General features: G+C 36.1%; 1 protein-coding gene across 1 annotated transcript in view; it reads right to left on the reverse strand.

Annotated features, from left to right (window-relative positions):
* The window catches only part of KIAA0825 (KIAA0825 ortholog), a 411,447-nt gene that overhangs the window by 216,855 nt on the left and 168,781 nt on the right, over positions 1-25,811 (reverse strand). The window contains exon 15 of the mRNA XM_029217064.1: positions 11,440-11,619. Coding sequence (XP_029072897.1) covers positions 11,440-11,619 — 180 coding nt within the window. The remainder of the gene's footprint in view (positions 1-11,439; positions 11,620-25,811) is intronic.

Genomic DNA, 25,811 nt, shown 5'->3' on the forward strand with positions numbered 1-25,811 from the left:
AAAAAACAAAAAAAAAACATATCTACATACATATATAAAAGAATTAAAAGATGTACTCTAAAAGGTTAATAGTGATTATCAGTGACTAATGAGGTTTCAGGTGATTGTCCTCTTCCTTTCCTTCTTCTTCTTTTACTTTTTCTCCCTCCCTCCCTCCTTTCTTTCTCCCTTTCTTCCTTCCCTTCTTTCCAATAATAAGTATTACCTGCAATGATTATGTATTACTTGTGTGATAAATGCAATAAAAGTTTTTGTTTGTTTTTTTAAAATGACTGGGAAGTCCAGGGACCATCACTTGAATCAACAGAGAAGAGCACCTATATGATTTTTTTTGCCCTCAAATTTCAAGGTGATATTTCTCAAATGACAACCCATTGTTAAAACCACCATAGTGCTGAAACTAAGAGCTGGTTTTTTGAAAATATAAACAAAATTGACAAACCTTTAGCCAGACTCAACAAGAAAAAAAGAGAGAGGGTCCAAATCAATAAAATCAGAAATGAAAAAGAAGTTATGTCTGACACCACAGAAATACAAAAGATCATAAGAGACTACAACTATATGCCAATAAAATGGACAACCTAGAAGAAATGAACAAATTACTAGATATGTACAATATCCCAAGACTGAACCAGGAAGAAATAGAAAATATGAACAGACCAATTACCAGTAATGATATTGAATCAGTAATTTAAAAAAACTCCCAACAAACAAAAGTCCAGGAACAGATGGCTTCACAGGTGAATTCTACCAGATATTTATCCTTCTCAAACTATTCCAAAAAATTCCAGAGGAGGGAAAACTTCCAAACTCATTCTACAAGGCCAGCATCACCATGATACCAAAACTAGACAAAGATATCACAAAAAAAGAAAATTACAGGCCAATATCACTGATGGACATAGATGCAAAAACCCTGAACAAAATGTTAGCAAACTGAATCCAACAATACATTAGAAGGATCATATACCATATCAAGTGGGATTTATCCCAGGGATGCAAGAATTTTTGAATATCTGCAAATCAATCAATGTGATATACCACATTAATAAATCAAAGAATAAAAACCATATGATCATCTTAAAAGATGCAGAAAAAGCTTTTGATAAAATTCAACATCCATTTATGATAAAAACTCTCCAGAAAGCAGGCATAGAGGGATCATACCTCAACATAATAAAAACCATGTATGACAAACCTACAGCTAACATCATACTCAACGATGAAAAGCTGAAAGCACATTCTCTAAGATCAGGAACAAGACAAGGATGCCCAAAGAGGTACAAACTACTATGTATAAGATAAATAAGGTACAAGGATATATTGTACAACACAGGGAAGATAGCCAATATTTTATAATAACCATAAATGGAATATAACCTTTAAAAACTGTGAATCACTATGTTGTACACCTGAACCTTGTATAATATTGTACATCAACTACACCTCAATTAAAAAAAAAAATCATGGTGAAGAGGATCTTGGTGATATCAAATGTTGAGAGTTTTATTTTTTAGCATGACCTAATCATCAGTTAGGTAAACTTGTTGCTCTTTATATGAATGGTGGACGGTGTAGCTGTCTGTCTTTTTAATGATGTTTCAAGACTTTAATTCATTGAAGGACATAAAGAAGCCTTCTTCCTGTATCAGTAATTAACATTCATTTGGGTTGAACTCTTTGGAGTCATGGATTAAATGCATCTCAGATATCTAAAAATTCTAGAAAGCCAAGAATTCCTCTATTTCCTTTTGTTAAAAGGGTATGTTTATTCCTTTTAAAAATAAAATCAAGGAATTGAAAATGATAAAATAATAGACTTATCTCAAAGAATTATTTTAAAATTACATGAATTAATTTGTGTAAAGTAACTACCATATAGTAGGCACTTATGTAAGTATTTGCTATTATTATTATTACCTAAAATAAGAGTTTTCTGGAAAAATTACAATTGTACAGTGTTGCGGTTCCCAGTGTTCTCTTGATGCAGGATCCTGAAACATCTTGAGCACTAGATACTACTATAGGGAAGATTAATCAATACCCACAGATGCCTATGGTCAAGATAAGAAAGAAGAAATGGAGAACAGGGAAAAGAAAGTGGCAGGGTATTCTGGTTTCTGGCTCTGCATACAATGAGCTTGGATGTATCTACTTTATTCTAACAGCAAGTAAAAAACAGAACAGATAAAAAAAATCAACGACTCTTCCTGGATCTGTAAAAGAGGTGAGGACACAAGGCAAACCACAGCCCCCCAGACTGGAAAGACAGACAGGCAAATACAGCAAGGCACAGCTTACTGGAGTAGAGACTCACAAGCAGAAACTATCCTGGGAACCAGAGCCAATGTAGGGAAATCTCCACTGTAACTGATCAATTGCTGGAGGCTCAGTGTAGACAAGTCTGAGAGTTAAAACTCTAGGGAGACCCTCTCATGGGGTAGCTGTTACACTCTGTGAGTTTTACCTCCAGGAACTTGACTAGGTTTCCACAGTAGATATCAGAGAAAAATCCTCTAGTGCTTCCAGCAAGAGGAGGGAAAAAGAAACATCTGGAAATATTCCAGCACACCCTGTTTTTCTTAAGGCCCGCCCTTAGGAGACACTACTAAAACAGAGCCTAACTCACTAGGCATATTCTCAGAGCCTAACTGTCCTAGGACAGGAGAAATACTCAGCTCCAGCCCACTCTAACCATACTCTCAGACCCAAGGAAAGGGTAAGAGAAAAACTGAAATGCTTGTTAAGTACACCACAGAGGCATAGGCTCACTAAAAGACTGAGACATAGACCTATAAAATGCGTCCCCTCCTTTACACCTCTCCACCACTTAGTAAAGGCCTATTTACAGCAGTTCTTTTTACTCAGAACATCATGTCCAGCTTTCAAGAAAACAATTACAAGACAAACTAAAAGTCAAAAAATACAATTTGAAAAAACAGAGCGAGCATCAGAAACAGACATGGCAAAGATATTAGAATTGTCAGACTGGGAGTTTAAAACAGCTGTGATTAATATGTAAAGGACTCTAATGAATAAAGTAGATCGCATGCAAGAACAAATGGGCAATGTAAGTAGAGAGATGGATACTGAGAAAGAAACAGAAAGAAACACTAGCAATCAAAAACACTGTAACAAATGAAGAATGCCTTTTCTGGGCTTATTAGTAGAAGGGGAATGGCTGAGGAAAGAATCTCTGAGCTTGAGGATGTCTCAGTAGGAACTTCTAAAACTGAAAAGCAAAGGGAACAAAGACTGAAAAAAAACAAACCCCACAACCAGAAGAGAATATCCAAGGAGTATGGGACAACTATAAAGGTGTAACGTACTTGTAAAGGGAATACAAGGAGAAGACAGAAGGGACAGAAGAAATATTGAAACAATAATAACTGAGCATTTTCCCTAAATTAATGTCAAACACCAAACTACAGATCCAGGAAGTTCAGAGAACACCAAGCAGAATAAATGCTAAAAAACAAACAAACAAACAAACAAAGAATGAACAACAACAACCAAAAAAAACTATACCTAGGCATATCATTTTCAAATTACAGAAAATCAAAGATAAAGTCCTGAAAGAAGCCAGAACATAGAAACACCTTACCTATAGAGGAAGAAAGATAAGAATTACATTTAACTTCTTAGAAACCATACAAGCAAGAAGACAGTAGAATGAAATATTTAAAGTGTTGAGAGAAAAAAAAAAAAATCAACCTAGAATTCTGCACCCTGCAAGACTATCCTTCAAAAGTGAAAGAGAAATAATGACTTACTCAAGACAAACAAAAACTGAAGAAATTTCTTGCTGGTCAACCTGACTTGCAAGAAATTTTAAAAGAAATTCTTTAGGTAGCAGGAAAACAATATAGGTCAGAAACTGAAATCTACATAAAGTAAGGAAGAACATTGAAGAGGAATAAGTGAAGGTAAAATAAAACCTTTTATTTTTCTTATTCATAACTAATCTAACAGAAAACAGTTTGTTCAAAATAATAATACCAGCAATGTGTTTAATTATGTGTGCTTATGTATATAGCATTCTTATATATGCTTATGTATAGTGAAATGAATGACAGAAATGATACACGGATGGGAGGGAGAAATTAGGATTATTTCGTTAGTATAATGTACTCACACAATCTGTGAAATGGTATAGTGTTATCTGAAAGTGGACTTAGTTGCAAACTCTGTCTTTCTATATATACTGCAAACTCTAGGGCAACCATTAAAAAAGTTAAAAAAGAAGTATAACTGATATGCTAAAAAAAGTGAGAAAATAGAATCATATAAAATGTTCAGTTAAAACCAACAAAGGCAGAACAAAATAGTGAAAGATAAAAACAAGAACAAAGAACAAGGGCAACAAATAGAAAACAGTAACAAATATGGTAGATATTAATCCAACTATATGAATAATCACTTTGAACGTCAATGGTCTAAAAGCACCAATTAAAAGACAGAGGTTGATCAGTGGGGACCAAAAACCAAGACCCAACTATATGTTGTCTGTAAGAAGTCAACTTTAGATATGAAGACACATATAGATTAAAAGCAAATAGATGGAGAAAAATGTACCGTGCTAACACTAACCAAAAGAAAGCAAGAATAGTTATATTAATTTCGGGCAAAGCAGACTTCAAATAAGGAAAGTTATTAGAGATAAGGGAGGGCATTACATAATGATAAAGGTGTCAGTTCTCCAAGAAGTCATACCAATCCTTAATGTGTATGCACCTGACAACAGAGTGTCAAACTATGTGAAGCAAAAACTGATAGAATTACAAGGAAAACTAGATGAACCTGCTATCATTGTTGGAGACTTTAGCACCCTCTATCAGAGATGTACAGATCCAGAAAGTAGAAAATCATTATGGACATAACTGAACTCAATACCACCATCAATCAGTTGGGTATAATTGACATCTATGGGCTACATCCAACAACAGCAGAATACACAGTCTTCTCAAGCTTGTATAGAACATTCACTAACATAGACCACATTCTGGGCCATAAAACATACCTTAACAAATTTTTTAAAAATATAGAGTATACCATGTTTGCTCTCAGACCACAATGGAATTACACTACAAATCAATAACAAAAAGGTAACTGGAAAATTCTGAAACAGGTGGATATTGAACAACATACTTTTAGATAATACACGGGTAAAGGTAGAAACCTCAAGAGAAACTGTAAAATACTTTGAACCAAATGAAGATAAAAACACAACGTAAAATTTGTCAGATGTAGCAAAAATGCTTAGAGGGAAATTTAGAGCACAGAATGCATATACTAGAAAAGAAGAAAGATCTAAAATCAAGAATCAAAGTTTTCCCCTTAGGAAACTAGAAAAAGAAGAGCAAATTAAACCCAAGCTAAGCAGAAGAAAAGAAGTAATAAGAATTAGAGCAGAAATCATGAACCTGAAAACAGGAAATCAATAGAGAAAATCAAAACTAAAAGCTGGTTCTTTGAAAAGATCAATAAAATCAATAAGCCTCTAGTCAGGCTAACTAAGAAATAAAGAGAGAGCATGCAAACTATTAATATCAGAAATAAAAGAAGGAACATCACTACAGATCCCATGGACATTAAAAGGATAGTAAAGGAATAATATGAACTACTCTATGCTCCCAAAATTTGATAATCTAAATGAAATGAACTAATTCCCTGAAAGACACAATCTGCCAAAATTCACACAAAAAAAGAAATATACAATCTGAATAGGCCTATATCCATAAAAGAAATTTAATCAATAACTAATAATCTTCCAAAACAAAGCACCAGGCCCAGGTGGGTTCACTGGTGAAATTTTACCAAACATTTAAAAAAAGAAATTATACCAATTCCTTTCAATCTCTTTCAGAACATAGAAACAGAGGGACTACTTCCTAACTCATTTTGAAGCCAGCATTACCTGAATACCAATGAGACAAAGACATTACCAAAAAAGAAAGCTACAGATCAATATATCTCATGAACATAGATACAAAAATCCTAAACAAAATATTAGCCAATTGAACTTAATGATGCATAAAAAGAATTATACACCATGACCAAGTGGGATTTATCCAAGATATGCAAGGCCGTTTCAACATTAGAAAATCTGTAAGTACACAACTGTTAGTGAGAACAAAATCTGTAAAGGACAAAAATAAAATCTAGACACTTAACAATGTAACATTCATAACATCTGGCATTTTTTCCATAACATAAAAAAACAAAAAGAAAAAAGCTGTGATCCATAATCAGGAGAAAAATCACCCAATAGAAATACACTCAAAAATGATAGAAATGACAAAAAAAAATGATAGAAATGATGGAATGAGCAAACAAGGGTTTAAATTAAAACAGACTTCATACATATGTGCAAGGATTTTAAAATGAGGAGAGATATACAAAATATAAAAAGGAACTAAATGGAATTGCTAGAAATTAAAAATATCTGGAATAAAAAAATTCACTGGATAGTCTTAATAGCAGTTATGCACTGCAGAAGAAAAGATCCTTGAATTTGAAGGTACAGTATAAAGTGTCCAAACCAAACCACAGAGAGAAAGAAGGCAAGAAAATAAAAACCAAACAAGAACAAAATCAAAGAATACAGCTTCAGTGATATGTGGGATAATACCAAGAGGTCTAATAATAAGAATCCCAGAAAAAAAGTGGTGGTAGCGGGGACAAAAGATAAAATATCCCAAGAGAGAATGGCTGAAAAATTTACAGATATGATAAAAAACTAAACATCATCAGATAACAAAAGCTCAACAAACCCCAAGAAGAATAAATACAAAGGAAACCAAAACAAAGCACATCATAATAAAATTGCTGCAAAGTAGTGATAAAGAGAAAAATCTTAAAATGAACAACAAAAAGAAGACACATTATATAAAAGGAAACATACACTTTAAAACCTGTACTGATTTATCATCAGAAACAATGCAAGCCACAAAATAGAATAATGTCTTCAAAGTGCTGAGTGAAAAAGGAAAACGAAAGACAACAAAAAAAATCTCTGAACCCAAAATTCTATGTCTGATGAAGAATATATCAGATATGAAGACAAAGCCCTTTTTTCATGCAAATAAAACAAATTGATGGCAGAAAATTTGTAGTACATGAAATGTTAAAGGAAGTATTGATACTTCAGGTAGAAAGAAAATGATATCTGTCAGAAACCTAGATCTATACAAGTAAAAGAAGAGTACCAGAAATAGCAGATAGATGGACAAATATGAAAGACTTTCTTCTCATTTTTAGCTTCTTTAAACTGTAACTGACTAAAACAAAACAAAAAAAAAAAACAATAGATTGTGGGGTTTATAACATTAGTAGAAATTACACGACAACACTAGCATAAAGAACAGGAGAGAGTAAATAGAAATATACTTAGATTAGATGTAAAAGTGGTATAATAGTAAAAAACTAAACTGTGATGAGTTAAAGATACTCATCATAAGATGTAAACCTTGGAACAACTACTAAAATAAATAGAGTTATATCTAATAGGCCATTAGCAAAGATAAAATGTAATACTGAAGAATACTCAGTTAATCTAAAGAAGACCAAAATAAACGTTAAAAGGAATAAAGGTGGGACAAGCAGAAAGCAAATAATATAGTCATGTAGTTCCAAGTGTTAGAATAGAGGATCCACAATTAGATATGCATTTGTTCATTTGATTGTTCATGTCAATTGTTCATTTGATTTCTGACAAAAACACTGAAGTAATTCAACTGGGAAAGAACAGTGATTTCTAAAAAGGATGCTGGGAAAAATTGCATGTTTGTATGAAAAAGTATGAATTTCAACACTTACACCACACAAAAAAGCAACAACTTGAAATTAATCATAGAATTAAATATTAAAAACTAGAACTATAAAATTCCCAGAAGAAAACATAGGAGAAATCTTGGCACTCTTTAGATAAGCAAATAGTTCTTAGGACACAAAAAAGCACTACTATAAAGAAAACTGTTAAGTTGGACTCATCAAAATTGCAAGCTTCTCCCTATCAAAAGACCTTGTTAAAGGAATGAAAAAGTAAGCAATAGACTGTGGAGAAAAATGTTTTAATACATTATCTTGACAAATAACTTGTATCAAGAATATATAAAGGACTCTTTACAACTCAGTAAGACAAATAATCCAATTAATAAATGAAGAAAAGTTTTGAACAGATATTTTACAAAAGAATTTTTTTCAAATGACTGTTAAGAACACGAAGAGGTGTTTGATGTCATTAATCACCAAGGAATTGTAAATTAAAGTCACAGTGAGATAATAGCACATACTCCTTAGACTGAATAAAAGCAAAAAGACAATTCCAAGTGTTGATGAGGTATAGAGCAACCCAAACACTCTTACATTACTGGTGGGAATGTAAAAAGACAGGATTACTTTGAAAAACAGTTTAGTAGTTTCTTATAAAGTTTAACTCACAGTATGTGTTAAAGACATTTATTTCTTTTAAAAGAAAAAGGGAGTTAAGGAGTAGTGTGACTGAAGTACAGTCAAAGTAACTTACGCTTTGATAGTTTCATTTGCCCAACTAAAGTTTGCTGACCTACTCTGAGAGTACAGGCCTGAAATGATTGCTACCAAATCTATTACTTATAGTGTATTGGCCTTTGAAATGCCCACATGAGGTCCCCAATTTAATTGTTTTTTGTATTTCTATCTTTTGTAATCTTTTTTAAATAGGTATTTCCACTCTTGTTTTCCCCCCCTAGCTTATGTTCATTCTAAGGAGTTATGTGTTGGATTTCTAATTATTAAATCAAACTATGTGTTTCATTACGGAATTCAAATGTTCACAAAGCAAATGTTTCAAAAAGTTTAGTCTAATAGAAAAAAATAAAGAGAAATAACATGGCCTGTGATCAGAAATTCTGTTTTTTTGTTCTGAATCTGCAATTTAATCAGTGGATAATCTTAGGCAAGTCTCTTAACATTTCTGACCCTGGTTTACTTAGCAATAAGATGAGGATACTGCCTACTTCATCCTCACCTTTATACCCTAAAATCATAAGACTGTGATATATTATGGATAAACTATACAGAAACCATAGACAGGAGGAAGAAAGGTGTTTCAGGAGGAAGAAAATACACCAGTTTTTAAATAATGTACTCCAGTCGATCTGGGTAATTATATTTACTGACACACAGATCTGTTAGTGGTAAAATGCAAATATTGTGGGATTATGATGTGTCTCAGCTGTATTTCCTTTAAACCTGTCATATTTTCAAGTCAAACAGAAACCACCATAAAGGGCTTAATTTTGTTATGAATTAGTATATTTTATTATCTTAATAGCATTTTTAAGATACCTGTGATTGGTAACAGAAGAAAAGGGAAACGTTTGCAAAGACTTAAATAGGGGAGAAAACACAAAGGCATTGTCCCTCACAACCACTGCAAGGTCTTAGGTTCCAGAGAATATATAATGTTGATGGAGAAACAACTTGTACAAAGGCCAGGGATGTTTCACCAGTTTGAAGTTCTGCCCCTTTGAGCCCCTCGACAAAATTCGAGGGGCTCTATGAATATGTGTACTACTTGTTCCTGTTCCAGGAGACTTGTCTGACCATGGGGAGGTGGGTTTGCTCAATGTGTAGATGGGAGAGAAGACTGATTAGAAGCAAGCAGCAGTTTTGCTTTCTCAGGCCACCACCTGAAACCCATTGATCTCTTCTAAGTCATTTTCAGTACAGTTTTGTGCTGAGTGACAGATGGTTCAAGGACTTAAGAACTGAAAGATAAATAATGGTTGAAGCATGTGGGTCACCAATTCTTTATATCTTGTGAGAGAATTCAGCTCTTACCCTGACCAGAAACAACTAAAACCAGCAGGGGGTGGAGGGGGCTTTCAAGGTTGTTTTTCTTTCAGTTCAATAAAGTCTTCATCAGAAATAATGCAGTCTTTTAAACTTAGAAGACTGACCATTTGGGGGGTTAAAAAGAAACAGTGAGAGAATACATGAAAACTAGAAAATAAGACTTTAAAAGGAGATAATTATTACAGAGTCTTTAAGTGATAGATTCAGGGTTTTGAAATCATTACATAAAGTTATCTATTGCTACTTTGCAGGGATAATGACCAAGAGAAGATGTAACATAATGACTTAAAAATAGTTTAAAAGGTATTCATGTCTGGAGGATAGTTAAAAAGTACAGGAAGAAGGAAACAATGATATGAGCCAGTTAGATTTTTTATATGGATTCTAGTAAATATTTTAAGGAAAGGTTGGTCAGTCCCAAAAAAGTGTATAAGAAAGCATATAGGTTGAAAGCCAAATGTAAATGATTTAAATAGTTAATGGACTAACAGAATAACCACTAAGTCCTCTTCCTTCATTTCCCCAAGACATTAAGTATAGAGATTTAAAGGCAGAATATTAAGGATAAAACAATGTGAGAGGGCTTCCCCGGTGGCGCAGTGGTTGAGAATCCGCCTGCCAATGCACGGGACACGGGTTCAATCCCTGGTCCGGGAAGATCCCACATGCCGCGGAGCAACTAAGCTCGTGTGCCACAACTACTGAGCCTGTGCTCTAGAGCCCGTGAGCCACAACTACTGAGCCCGCGTGCTGCAACTACTGAAGCCCGCGCGCCTAGAGCCGGTGCTCCGCAACAAGAGAAGCCACTGCAATGAGTAGCCCGCGCACCGCAACGGAGAGTAGCCCCCGCTCGCGGCAACTAGAGAAAGCCCGCGCGCAGCAACGTAGACCCAACACAGCCAAAAATAAATAAATTAATTAAATAAATTTTTAAAAAAATTAAAAAAAAAAAAAAAAAAACAATGTGAGAATGTTTACACCTGGTCCTGAAGGTGGGGTAACCCATGAACACTTCCTATTCGGATATGCAACCCGTTCTGTCTTTAATATCCACTCCAGCTGCGGGCAAAAGAACAATACGGCTGGGGAAAACACATACTGTCCCCAGAACAATGATAGGACATAACTGCCTTGTAGAGAGAGATGCACTATATGATCATAATAATAAATGCCTTTTACATTTGAAGAAAATTGGCCAGCAGTTTTGTCCATCAGTTTGTTTATTAATAAAAGCACTCAAGAATCACGAAGTATTTTTCACATCTTACTAATTTCTTATATGCTCAATAGCAAAACATAATCTGTGGTAAATATTAAATTTTTATGAGAGAACACTACCTAATAATAAAAAAAAAATCTGCATTACATAATTTCCCCCCTCAACTTTCCCCTCACCCTTGTCCCAAGTATGTTAAATTTTGACAGGAACTAATGGTTAATGATTCCCAAAAGAAGACTTTATACTGAAAAAATGTAAGATAATCCTTTACAAATAACAGATTCAGCAAAACTGACAACAATAAAATTTTTAAAACATCTTTAAAGATATATTTAAGTATCTATAAAACACTTCTTTTACAAATAGAAAATTTCTCATACCTGGAATGTTATATAAAAAGTCCCATAAATGTTCTTCTTCCATGTAGCTCACAAAAACATTTCCAAATGTTTGTGGAGAAAAATTGCAGTGGTACAATACTTTAAAGATAGCTTCGATCAAGTTGGATCCTTGGTTCACATTACTTTCTATATCAGAACCTTGTTCTTGAAAGGTGTGTTCTTAAAAGGAATAAAAATGGTTTAGTAAGGTAGGTATCAATGAATATGATTACATTCTCATCACTTACTCTAGCATAATATCATAAAAATGTATTTGATTAATATTTACATAATAAGAGAAACGCCACAGTCTTTCAGGTCAATGGTTCATCAAACTCAATATAATTTCTGAGATAATCCTGGATATTTGTGGGGGAAAAAGTTGTGAGAAGGACAACATGACATCACTTCAAAGGGCAGTGCTAGTTTCCCTTTAGTTCAGAATTCTTACTTTTTTGATTTCTTTTCTCATTTAAAAGTAACACGCATTCATTCTAGAAACTGTAAAAAATTCAGACTAAGAAACTAAGAAAACTAAAATTGTACCAAATCCTACCAATCAGTGATAGCTACTATATTTGGTGCAGTATTTCATTCATATTATATACAAATATACACAAATATATATATTTTTATATGTATACATATATGTATATGTAAGTATATGTATGTATAACTTGAACACCAAATAGAGTTATTCTATATGCACCCTCTTGTTATTGAAAATCTTAAAACTAGATGAATCTTTGTATCTCTGGGATTTGTGTTCTGAACATTATTATACCCTTTATTCAGAACATAAATTTCATAGGAAATTCACATTTATAGTGTTCTATAGTATTATGCTATCAATTCTACAAATAAATTTATATGTTTCTCAAACCCATAGATCCTGCCATTTCAGAATGAAGAGGTTTATCAGCTGGTTTCTCAACAAAACCAAATAGGAATTCTCACAAAGACAGAGCCATTTTAATCACTCTTTTCTGTCCTCCTCTGGCTCCATTATGACTTCTTCAAAGATCAGTTCCTATACTGTTGCATCTACAGGTAGGACTGAAAAGGTGAAATAATTTCTATTTTGTCTAGATAATTAGCATGATATGTCCAGTATCATAATATGTAAAAATATTGATTGAATTAAAGATACTCTCATAAAGTTTCTTATATTTTAAATATATTGAAAAAATATAACCTAGATCATTTTGGAATGAGTACATTTCCTTTTCTTGCTCATTTGGAAGCTCATCGCTTCTATGGTTCTTCTTGATAATTTTATTTCTGTGATTTGATTTTCATGATCTAGACAGCCTTCCTCAGGATTTTTGCTGGAACTATTGGTAAAGTGATGTTCTCTTTGTACTGGGTTGCTAAGCTGGTAGAAAGTAGGCTGGAAGCTACTGATGTCCATTCTGGGGAGAACTCCATTGAGAAGGAAGTCGATAAAGTAAGTAGAACCAAGAGATGGAGAGAACAGTCCTGATGGGATGACACTGTGTGAGAACCTGGATCCAGTAACGCCTGTATACTTATGTTAGCTGAGCTGATAACTTTCCCTTTTTGGTTAAACCAGGTTAATTTGGGTTTCTATCACTTGCAATCTAAAGGGTCCTAAGTTTTCATCAAGCACAAAAGGTTAAATGACAAAGAGTCCTAGTCCAGGCATTCATAATTTCATCTTTTTTATCCAAATAGTCTCCTCAGTCCTCTCTGCGTTTCCCTCCCTCTAATTCAGCTTACATTCAACTATCAGTTATCCTTCATGTCATCGCCCCATGTTTAAACCTTCCCCTGCTCCTACACTTTGTTAGAAATTCCTGAACCTGAAAATCAAGAGTTTCCACAATCTTTTCCCAAATTATGTTTCAATCCGCGGTCATCTGCTCCTCCCAAACTGGTGTACTTGCTTTCCTTGCACATGTTCCCTCCTATCGCCTTTTGTTTGTCTCAACCACTTCACTAGTCTAGAATGTTCTGCTCCAATAAAATTCCCAAGATTTAATCAGTCAATTACTATGTCAGCAGCCATATTAGATGCTAAGGCCTACACCTTCCAGGGATTCACTGCCTGTGTGTGTGTGTGTGTGTGTGTGTGTGTGTTTGTGGGGGGGAATGATAGATATGTAAACAATCATTACAGCAATGTAAAGATAAGTAGGGTTACAGTACATCCTGGTTTGCCTCAGGCAGTCCTGGTTTATGTCTGTTGTTCTGGTGTAATTAGTAGCAGCATCCTCTTTCACCCTTAAACTGGGTCCCAGTTTAAATGACGAATTATCCGATCACCTTAAGTCTAAGTGCCTTAAGTATAAGGTACTATGAAAATATAGAGGATGATGTTTTAAATTTGGGGATAGGAACGCAGAGAAGGCATCTTCTCTCTGAGAGAAGACCATGTCTCAGCGAAGTCTTTAAGGAGGAGTAGAAATTTACTGGCACGACAAGGTTGAGGTGGGAAAGGTGCTTTCCAGGAAGACAGAAGAGTTGGTACAATGGTGAGAAGACAGGTTGCTGCTGGTAGGGTGGCATGGCTGAAGTGTGAATGGTATGCAGGAGGGAGAGATAAAGCTAGACAATCAACACAGCCTGAATAATCTAAGGCCCCATGAATCATGCACTGACAATACAGATGGAGAAAGGGGGATGGTATGAGGAATATTATAATAAAAATAATGAGTTTTATTAGCATTAACATTGTTGTTATTACCATATAAATGTGTCAAAATACTTCAGTGTATATTTTTTATTTCTATTTTCCCTTGCCTCGAAAAAAGTAGTCTGTTTACCTGTCTCAGGGATTTTTGCTATTTGAAAAGCAACAAATAGACTGAAGTCAGTTGCCCACCCAGACTTAAAAAAAAAAAAAAAGAAAAGAAAAAAAAAGCTAAATCCATTGAATAGTTATTAGTTTGAACTAAATGAAATAGCCATTTTTTAAGGCCAAAAAATACTGGTACTATATATTGGTACTATGATACCAAAGTGGAATCATATGTGTCTGGCAGGTGGACAGAGGCAAGGGTCATGAGGGCTCAGAGAGAGGAGACCTCTGGGACTGGAGAGAGACATCTGTGGGTTGCAAGGGCTTTGCTGGAAGGCAGAGCTCAGGGAGGCTTGTCAGGGTGAGGCACGGAGGGAAGCTGGATCCTTGACACAGGTTCTCAGTCTCAAAGGTTACAAGCCACACCTGGCTGCTGTGCTTGGCAGGAGCATTTGGACAGGGATAAGGGTATTTCTGCAGTAACTAGGGTGACCAGATAACTGATGATCAAAACAGTCTCACAGGGACTTCTGCACGACCCTGGGGTAAGGGTGGGAGCTCTAGGAATAGCTACAGTTAAATGTCCTACCAGCCAGGCAGGAGGCGCTCAGAATCCTCTTAAAATTGATTTGAAGACAGTAAGCGACTTAGATATTCCTTGTATATCTGAGTTCGTGAATTGAGATTTATACCAACTCTGTAAAAACAAAGTTACTAACCACAAATTACACTATGCTGAACATCACATGAGCTGCATTAAGTGTAATTTCATCCTCCTAACACTCTACAGAATGGGTGCTGGTTATCCCAGCTTTACAGATGAAAAAGTGAAATTGAGAAAAATTAAGTAACTTGCCCCAAGATCACAGAGGCAGTAAGAATTTGCCTGTGCTGTTTGCATTAAACTATAATCTCAAATTTCTCAAAGGCTGCTTTGACATTTTATTGTTAATAACCTCTGAATGCAAAGTACTCAGTCTAAACCAGGTATTTGGTATGTGGTAATTGATGGTCTTCATACAAAATACCTCAATTTCACGTAGCTTTCTACAATTTCACATATATGACCTCATTACCTCTCTAGTACTGTTTCCTTAGTGGACTTTCTATGAATGTGCATCTTGTCTTTAGGTATCTTCCCACAGCACCTGGAACACTGCTACATGCTTAACTAATGTTTGAATACTAAAGAAAGAAGGAAGGGAGGAAGGGAGAAAGAAAGAAATCTCTTGAGTAGTTTTGTTGGGTTTTGGTCCATCTAGTAATTGGTTTTTTTTTGGAATGACATTTACCTCCTAGTCATAGTATTCAAATGTCATTTTCCCCTGCAAACCTCATCCTCCTTATATCCACTGCTTCCTTTCTTTTCACCTACTCCTTGAAAACTCTCTTCTCTCTTGACTTCCTTAGAGCCATGCTTTCTTGGTTTCAGGGTGCCTTGTGGGCTGTCTTTTCTATAGCTCTCTCTCTTCTATCATCTAGAACTGGGGTTGGCAAATGAAGAAACTAAATCTTAAAGAGGCTTACCCTTAATGAATAAAGGAGAAAAAAAGCATTTAATGAATAAAGGAGAAAAAAAGCATTTTATGAATAATCGAGAAAATAGCTACATTCAATAAAGACTAATAGCTGAGCAATTGATTCTAGTTCCTTGAAAACCGATCATCAGTACATGGCATACACAGGCAATTCTGTATGTTGAAAAATTATTTTGTGTTATTTACATATTAGTAAACATAGATAGGCAAACCTCTTTGAAACAGTTCTGGCTGTATGGACCTGTATCTACTAGGATTCTTCCTCATGCTTTTTAGAAGGCAAGATTTTCCAAAGTGTGTTTCGTGGGATGTTAATGGGTAGCACATATGTCCTGGAAGTGCTGGCTCCAACAATAGTAAACACTTTTGTTTTCTGCAGGATTTTTCACAGCCTTTATTCATGAGCTCTGTGACTCTCTACGAAGGTATTTTAGTATACACATAGTGTTTCTAAGTATTTTTGACCATGAAACCCTTTTCTAGTATTGTGTCTAGCAAGACTACTATTCAATAAAACTGAATCTAGGAATCATGTTTGCAAAGAGTCTCTTACATTACCTTTAAGCCCTTTGGATTTGCAAATCAAAGTGAGCAGTTCAAATGGAAAAGGTACAAGGTAGAAGCACAAAGGGCTATTCTGCATAAGAAGATTGTCAATTGGAAGAGAAATTACTAACCAGGTCACCAAAGTTGGATTTAATTTTAATTCAAAAGCATCATTTGTGGAGCAAGAGGAATTTTGCTTTAGCAGTAGGCACTGGCAAGACTAACAAAGCACGGCCAAAATAGGTCTTTAAAACTTTGACTCTTACGCCACAGATTTATATCAAGTTCTAACTGATTAAGAAACATAATGTGATTATATGGCTGGAAGGCACCTCACAGGGAAGTCAGTAAATATTTGGTCAATAAATGAATAAATCTTTGCTGATTGAATAAATAAAAACGTCTTCCAGCATCTGTGACAATGGTGACCTAGCTTGCTTTTGAATACTTTCAGGGGTGGGATATCCACCACCATTCAAGGCAGCCGTCCCTCTGCTGGACAGCTCAAGTTACCAAACTGTTTTGCATTTTAAAAATATAGAGAGAGCACTTATGTGAAAGGACTACAGAAATCTGGGCAAGTCTCTTTAGTGAATAGAGAAAAGAAGAGCACTTCCTCAGTTATCATTATGGATGACAATTCAGGGTTTTTGACTGACAGACTGACAGCCAAAATCCATTTCCTTTTAACTTATTCCCAAGCATGTCCACGTGTTGAACTGCACAGCCTATTATTTTTTTCTTTTTTACGTGAAGACTTAACATATTTGAAGATCGCTATCCTGCCTCCTCTAGTTCTTTTCTTCTCCAAGTTAGACATACCAAGTTTATTTAAGCAAGGCATGGCCTGGTTTTTACTTAACATCTTAGCACTTTTCACTCTTCAGTGGGCACTCTCCATTGAAGCAGCCTGTGCCAAAAAAAGACCACTAAGCATAAGTGCACTATTGGTCCAAATTCTGCAACTGGCAGCCCTAGGAGTGAGAGGCAAGTTTTGAGCTCCATCTGTGCTCCTGAATAAGCACAAAGTCCACAGAATGTGAAACTGAGTTAAAGCTATTTCAAAGAGAAATTCCTTCTGTAAGGCAGACACCAAGCCTATATGTCCAGCAGGAATGGTCCCTCTAACTTCTTAAGTTAAACAGAATGGGCTGTTTAACTTCTCTCCCATGGTCTCTGAAAAAAGCACCATGTGCAGGTCCTCATGCCAAATGACCACCTTGCAGAGAAGTGATAAAGCCACTGTGGGCACTTGGGTGCTGCACAATATTCTAGAACAAGGGTTGGCAACTATAGCCCAGGAGACATGTCCAGCCTGATGCCTGTTTCAGTAAGGTCCACAGCTAAGAATGGTTTTTACATTTTCAAATCTCTGAAAAACATCAAAAGTAGAATATGATTTCTGACAAACAAAAATTATGTGAAATTCAAATTTCAGTGTGCATAAATAAAGTTCCATTGGAATACTGGTGATGGGGCTCGGGAATGCTACCCCAAAATATGGCACCTTGGCATATAAGCTGAAGGAGCTTGAGAAAAGAGCAGAAACAGGAAAGTCGCTCTGAAATTCCCCCTGCCCTTCTCCCCTGAAACAGGTCATGAAACCCTCACATCAGAGATGCCCGCCCTATACCAGGAGGAAAGGTGCACCCTTATCTCTGAAGTCAAAACGATACTGAGAAGAATCCTAGCAAATAAGCCTTGCTAAGTTTCCCCCAATTTGTTACACTTAACCTTATACTCCTTGACCTATCATATTTCTCCACAACTGTCCATTCTTCATTAAACCTAGCATAAAGATATTTTCTGTTTCTTTGGATCTTCATTTCCTTATGAAGTCTCTTGTGTCATGTAGAACTTATATTAAATAGATTTGTATGCTTTTATCCTGTTACTCTATCTTTGTCAGTTTAATTTTCAAACCCAGCCAGTGACTATAAGAAAGCTGAGGAAAACTTTTTCCTCCCCAGCACAGCCATGTGATTTGCTTATGTATGGTCTGTACCTGCTATAATGGTAGAGGTCGGTAGTTGTGATAGAGACTGTGTGGCCTACAAAGTCCTCTATCTATAGTCCATCTGGCCCTCTATAGAAAATGTTTGCTGACTTCTATTCTAGAATACTGAAGAAAGCATACATATATTCCAAACATCTAATACTACATAAGGACATCTTCCGTCTATTCCCAAATAACTCACAAGCAAAAGTAGGTGTTAGCTCTCCAAGCAGCACTTCTTCATCACCCAATCCATCACTCTCTTATCAGTCACTCTGTTTTAGAAAAGCACCTCATGGTACTTATTAGCAACTGAACTTATCTAATTTTTATATATATTTTTTACTTTATAAGGTCTGTCCTCCCCATGTTTCCCCAGCAATGAATCCCCCAGAATATGAAGGCAATATGGCGTCATGTTTACCACTATATCTCCAGCTGAGAACAGTGTCTTGTACCTAGTTGATGCCCATTAAATATTAGTTGAATAGAGAATGTGTTTATAAAATCATCACCCAACATTTTTAGAAATTAATTCAGAAGGATATTATTTCTTATTTCTAGGAATAAATGTCTCCACAAAGTCTCATGTTTTCATTTTAGAATTTATTTAAAAACAATAGATATACTTTCATGAAATAATAGCTCTTCATTCTTCTAACAAGGACCACTTAAACACCAAGTACGCAATTCGCTCAATTTCTCTGTATCTAAGTTTCCTCATTTGCAAAAGTCCTAATGATCCAAGGGTCAGAAATGAAATAATATGTTAAATCACTTTGAGTTGTTGGGGAAAAGATGTTACATAAATTCATGATAATAGTATCACTCGTAATATAATGCCAAATCATTTACATGCTAACACTAGAAGCACATGAACTACTGAAGAAGAAACATGTTCCTATAGATATATTAGACATTTTCTAGGTGCCAGGAAGAGATAGAATATAAAAATTTCAGCTACTGTCAAGCCAAATTAGATCTGATTCTGTGTAGGTGAAGCATCACAGCAAAATTCATATTACCAATCTCTCAAGCTATATACAAAGGTTCTCAAGAAGTGCTATAATATATAAAACTTGGGAATATTTATTTGGTCCAGTTCTCATCTTCACACCCATGAGAGCTGCTAAGGCAACATCTTTTCAGGCCAAAGATGTCAAAGGGGAAACCCACCTCCTGGAGACAAATTTATGCTTGGATGGAGGGAAGAGTTACTGAGAAGCTGAGGGAGAGACCACTGCATGGAGAGCACAGGAGGAGTGATGAGAGAAGAAAAATATATCAAGCATATTTTTCCAGACAGTGTAAAAGAAGAAAAGAATCTAATAAAAATTAAGTATCTACTAGGTTTCAAAAAACGGTGCTTTACGTTTATTTACTTTTTTTAATTAGGTTTTTTTTTTAATTTATTTATTTGGTTGTGCTGGGTCTTAGTTGTGGCAGGTGGCTCCTTAGTTGCAGCAGGTGGGCTCCTTAGTTGCAGCATGCGAACTCTTAGTTGCGGCATGCGTGTGGGATCTAGTTCAGGTATCGAACACGGGCCCTCTGCATTGGGAGCGTGAAGTCTTATCCACTGCGCCACCAGGGTAGTCCCTATTTACTTTTTTAAACCTCAAAATAAACACGTAAGGTCATTATTAGTACCCTAATTTAGAAATGGGGAGACTGAAGTTTAGACAGATCACAACACTAATGAATGAAGTAGAATTTTTTCTTGGAAATTTCATTCATTCACAAATAGTTTTTATGCACCTTCTATGTGATCAGTACCAGTCTCAAGTGTCGAGAACCAAGCCAAGTACTGGGGAACAATGATGAGCTGTCCCTGCCCTTCTGGAGCTTGCAATGGCTGACACAGGGATTAAATACTCAATTATGTCATTTAACCTTTCACTTAAAATTGTGACGAGTGTTACGAAAGGAATTATGGTGGGACATTATGGGATGATCAAAGATGACTTCCTAGGAAGTAATACTGAAGCTAAAAGATGATTATCAGTTGCCAGGAAAATGAAAAGGAAGAAGATTCTAGGCTCAAAAAAATAACATTTCAAGGGTTCTGTAACAGGAGAGAACGTGGAATTTGGGCCAATTAATTGAAAGGTCACTGGTGTTGGAGCATCTGCCTCTTTTCTCAAGATACTTCTTGAGAAAGTATCTTGCTTTTGCTATTATAAATATACAAATCTAAGATGCACAACCTAGACCAGAATATGCATGTTAAGCTTGCATGGACCCGATGCTGGACAAGTCAGCCATTGCCAGAGCACAATGGACATTGCTTGTGTCTTAAGGATTAGGGTCTGTACTCTATAAGTAGTGGGCAGCCACTAAAGGTTTTTAGCAGGGGAGTGACATAATCAGTTCTGTATTTGAATAAGACCAAGCTTTCTGACTTCTGTGAACGTTCTGACAAAATGGATTATAAATAATCTTAAGTAAATTGTGTCTCTTTAGGGCTTCCCTGGTGGCGCAGTGGTTGAGAGTCCGCCTGCCGATGCAGGGGACACGGGTTCGTGCCCCGGTCCGGGAAGATCCCGCATGCCGCGGACCGGCTGGACCAGTGAGCCATGGCCGCTGAGCCTGCGCGTCCGGAGCCTGTGCTCCGCAACGGGAGAGGCCACAACAGTGAGAGGCCCGCGTACCGGAGGGGGGTAAAAAAAAATTATGTCTCTTTAAAAGCATAATACATTGGAAAGACAAATCACATACCCCAATTTTTTGCCATCTATAGTAACAGATACCTTGTTCGATGGCCTTGTTACTCAAAAGGTGGTCCAGGGGATAGCAGCATCAGGAGCAGCATTCCCTGGGAGCTTGTTAGAAATGCAGAATCTCAGGTCCCACCCAAGACCTACTGAATCAGAATCTGCAGTTTTAACCAGCTCCCCAGATAATGTTTTTGCACTGTAAAGTCCAGAAGCCTTGCTTTACATAATCATACCCTACAACCACCCTACCCTCATGGAGACTCAGCACAGACCCTAGATGATAATTGTTTCTGGGACTGAATTCTATGGAGACCACTGATATTCTAGGCTAGTCTGTCATCATTCGCAGATAGGATCCTTGGTTGGAAAGACTAAGGCAAGAACACACAAATATGATTCTACTGTTCTCGGTAAGAACAGGGTACAAATTCAGCAAAGAAAAAAATACTGAACAAGTAAGAATACAGATGTTGTCACTAGTGAAAGCAGCCAAGGACATTGAAGTTAGGTGCACTAAGGGTACCAAGAGGGAGCATATTTTTACTTTTGGTCACTTCCTTCAAGACAGTCATGAAGCAGCACTTTGGTCATAAATACTTATAAAATGAAACTCACACACACATAATGTTCAATAAAACACCAAGCTTCTGCCACAATATTCCTCATTACCCAAAAGATCAAGAAAGCATTAACCATAAAGTCAGAGAATTTGAATTGATTAATTCATTTTAAGTCAACCACGCCTTTGTAGTGGTGGCAGCCATTTATTTAGAATTTTCTGTAGGTCAGTTTCTTGACTATCTTTTGGCACTCTGTTACAAGGTTGAAAAGTACAGATTGTACTAGCAAAATTATCCACGACAGAGGTTCCTGATAGTTCTCATAAATTGTGCAACCCTGCAATTTTGTAAATTTTCTGTGGCTCTGCCAGGATGCCGTACAGGTTTGGTGGGTGAAAGCACCGTCCCTGCACACCGGCTGTCTGAATCAAATCCTGCTTTGCTGATTATTGGCTGTTGACTTGGACAAACGACTTGATTTCTCTGTGTCTCACTTTCCTCATCTGTAAAATGGAGATGATAATTGTACCTACCACACAGTTTGTTTTGAGGATTCAGTGAGTGAACACATTTAAAGACTTAGAAGCCGTGTCTAGAACATGTTAAATATCATGTGTTTGCTAGTTGGTTGTGGTTGTTATGTTATTACTGAAAATCACCAGAAGCCAAGAAGTTTCACTGAGAATCATTCTTGAGGCAATGGGCAAAGGAAAGAAAGTTAGTTACACTTCATTCAAATGTCACTAGCAGGAAAAGGCTACCTGCTAGCAATTGGGAAATTGCCAAATATTTGTTCTTTTGATGCCACAAGTAAGAAACTGGTTAAGGCCATGTGGCCTCAGTGAGGTAATGTCAAAACAATTGCCCTGGGTTTTTAACGTCACTAATCCAAAATAGTGTCTTACAAATTTAAAATCTTCTATAAACATTTGTAGTTGAGAGGTTTTTTTTCCTTCAAATTTAGGATGGCCCATCTTAAAAATAAAACCAACAAACATTACCTTCTCATGCCCATTGAACTTTATCCAAGCTTCCTAGAAGCTTGCAGCCTATGACTTTTTTATTATTAATGAATAAATTAAAATTTTACTATTCATTCATTTATTAAATTTTACTATTTTCTGATCTTCAGTGAAGTTGTATCTCATATTACAAGAAAGTTATTTCCATATATGCTCAGCTGATTCTTTTTAAAATAAATAGAAATTCTGATAAATCATTTTCATAGAGCAAGACCAAAAGCTACAGATATAAAAGAGATAAAACCTCATATATTTTAATCTTTATAATATATGGTTGTCTATCAAAAATTCTCTACCTAACAGAATTTAATAATTGCTTATTGGATGAAGAGGACCTTGTTTTAAAATATGTACAATAAAAATATGTATTTAGGGACTTCCCTGGTTGTCCAGTGGCTATGACTCCGTGCTCCCAATGCAGGGGGCCTGGGTTCGATCCCTGGTCAAGGAACTAGATCCCGCATGCATGCCGCAACTAAAGACCCCACACGCCGCAACTAAGAGCCTGCATGCTGCAACAAAGATCCTACATGCAGCAACGAAGATCCCATGTGCCACAAATAAGACCCAATGCAGCCAAATAAATAAATAAATAAAAATAAGTATTTAAAATCTCTATTCTTATTCCTGAGCCAATTTAACAAAAGTTAAATTTTATCAATTAGACCAAAAAGACACTATTTATAAAGGAAAACTCTCACATAAAAAGCCCAATAGTTATGATGCTTGAAACACCTAATCAGCATATTTTACTCTAAAATTTTGCTTTCCTAAAAATATGATCAAACTTCTAAATTACCAAGTGGTGTTCAATGAAAACAAAATCTCTGAAAAAATATTATGTGTGTATTTTAGGTGCATAATAATTTCCATCTTGGTCTAGTTAATAAGATTCCCTGAATATACTGTTTCTAAATTAAAGTGACAAGGTTTCTACTGCAGCTTAATAAGTCAGTCAGTCAATCAATCGATTAGTAAATTCTGTCACTTCATCCTTACAATATTTGAAGTAGCTAATAAAATTCAATACAAGACAATACCAAGGCAGTTATGTAACCCTGATCAAACACCTAACAACCTTTGCAAAAACTGATAGATATTTGAGCAGGTTGGGTAAATACACTTCTGTATTCCGTAAGAACCAGAACTGAAGGAGATACAATATAGTACCTTTAGTAACCTGTTAAGTCCCTCAAAAACAATATCATGTTATACGTACAAAAGGTAGATGTAATATTTTTGGTAAGTAAATGTGGAATTTTTTTGTAAGAAAACATGGTTAAATATTCGTTTAACCACAGTTGCTATTCCTGTACTTAGTGGCTATATCAGTATAGTCCAATGTTTGATCGCAATTGTTTTTCCAGGCTGTTCTATATAACTCTATCAAGAGGAAACCATTTCTCTTCTGGGACCATGCCCATGAGTTTCATGAGTTATATTAGAGTAACTCTCCAGCCATGTCAGATACTATCTGTGTTGTGTAGTCATCTTGCCTAAAAGCTCAGATTATAAAGTTTAATGGAAGCTCCATATTTTATATTCTAATGGATCACTGGCCAATCACTGGACTTTTTCTGTAAAAAGCACTGTGTTAGCTTGAGGCGGAATATAAAAATAAAAATCTATGATCAACACTAATTTCCACTAATTTCCACTAATAGCTGGAAAGAACAGTTAAATGCATGTGCACTGGGGTGTCCTGGTTGATTCAACCTGAGAGTGGACAGATTATAGTTTTTGCAGATACCCCTGGTCCACTCCAGGATTTAATTTGCAAGAGTATTTGTATAGAAGGATAAGGGAAAGAAAGCTCCAGCTGGGTTCAGAATCCTGGGCTACCCACCATTTATCAGCTACATGTGTCTCTTGGCAAATAACATTATCTTAAACTCTAATGTTATTTTTAACATGATGAAAATAATTATATTTACTTTATAAGGTTTTAAGAATCACGGTGCCTGACACCTAATAAGTAAACAATATATGTTGGCTAATTGAGCAATTAGTTTCCCTAGCACCTGTTTTCCCTTTAGGAGAGTGGAGTTATAGATATTGAAGGTAAAGATAATGTTTTCAGTTCAACTCTGTAAGATTTAAGGCCCACAGAGTACGGCTTGGGGGCTAAGAGAATAAAGACAGATTCAGGGTTTCGAGGAGAGGTAACCTCTGAACTTCTCCTTGGAACACAGTGACACTGGAGGAGTTGTAGTGACCTTTGGAACCACAAGATTTTATGAATTTGAGAGCACCAGGAGAGAAGCAAAGGGTTCAGTAGTGAGGCACTTCCCCTAAGTGGCTTTTGGGAAGCAAACATCAAGGTGTACAGAAGAGAAGAATATGGGGAACTGGTCATGAGCAGATCTGAGAAACCAAAAATTCCAGAAATGACTGGAACAATCTGGACTGGGAATGCTACGAACCTCATTTGTATACCAACAGGCTGGTCGGGCCTGGTAACATTTGCCTCATTCATATACAAATATAATAACAATATGAGGCAGAGTAAGCTAAGGGCAGCAGCCACCATAACAGACACTGTGAAGTTCAGGGGAGGGAGGGAGACATCAGTGTGAGCTACAGTGTTCAGAGATCTGGAACATCAGTGGCCTTTGCCCATTGGTGGAGGCTGGGTTGTCTATGGAGGGTCTTTCAAGGAGGAAAAATGGGTGAGCCAAGGTGTGGAAGGAGCATGTGCATGGGGCTTTGGGGACAATGGCTGAAATGGGTGTGTATGTGTGTTTGTGTGTGATTGCGCGTGTGTGCACACACATACACAAGAGAATAGTGGGGAAAAAGCTTACAAAACTAGTCTGGGGCCATATTTGAATGGCCAAAGGACAGGGATATTTTCCTGTAGGTTGATGGGGAACTAGAGAAAAAAGATTTTGATTAGAGAAGACTATACTGAAACTAGTGATTGATAAAAATTAATCTGGCTACACATATAGTATAGAACAGAAGAAATGTGTAGGGGTACGTGAAGATGGTTAGAAAACTCTTTATAGAGGTAGCAGGAGAGCAGTAGGATATACTATGAGACTGGCATAACATTACTTACCATTTTCTAAAATAGTACTTAGGGGAAGAAAGAAAGTCTAAGAGAAGTATGGTCTTCTACTACTCCTCAATTTCCATTCATAATTTTCTCATGATTACTTCTCCATGCCTCAGTGATATGGCTGTAATCCATGCTTGCTTGTTCATAAGTTATATAAGCATTCTTCATGAGCCA

Source organism: Monodon monoceros, unplaced genomic scaffold (assembly GCF_005190385.1).
Source record: "Monodon monoceros isolate NGI ecotype Baffin Bay Population unplaced genomic scaffold, NGI_Narwhal_1 Super_Scaffold_12, whole genome shotgun sequence".
NCBI classification, from domain to species: Eukaryota; Metazoa; Chordata; class Mammalia; order Artiodactyla; family Monodontidae; genus Monodon; species Monodon monoceros.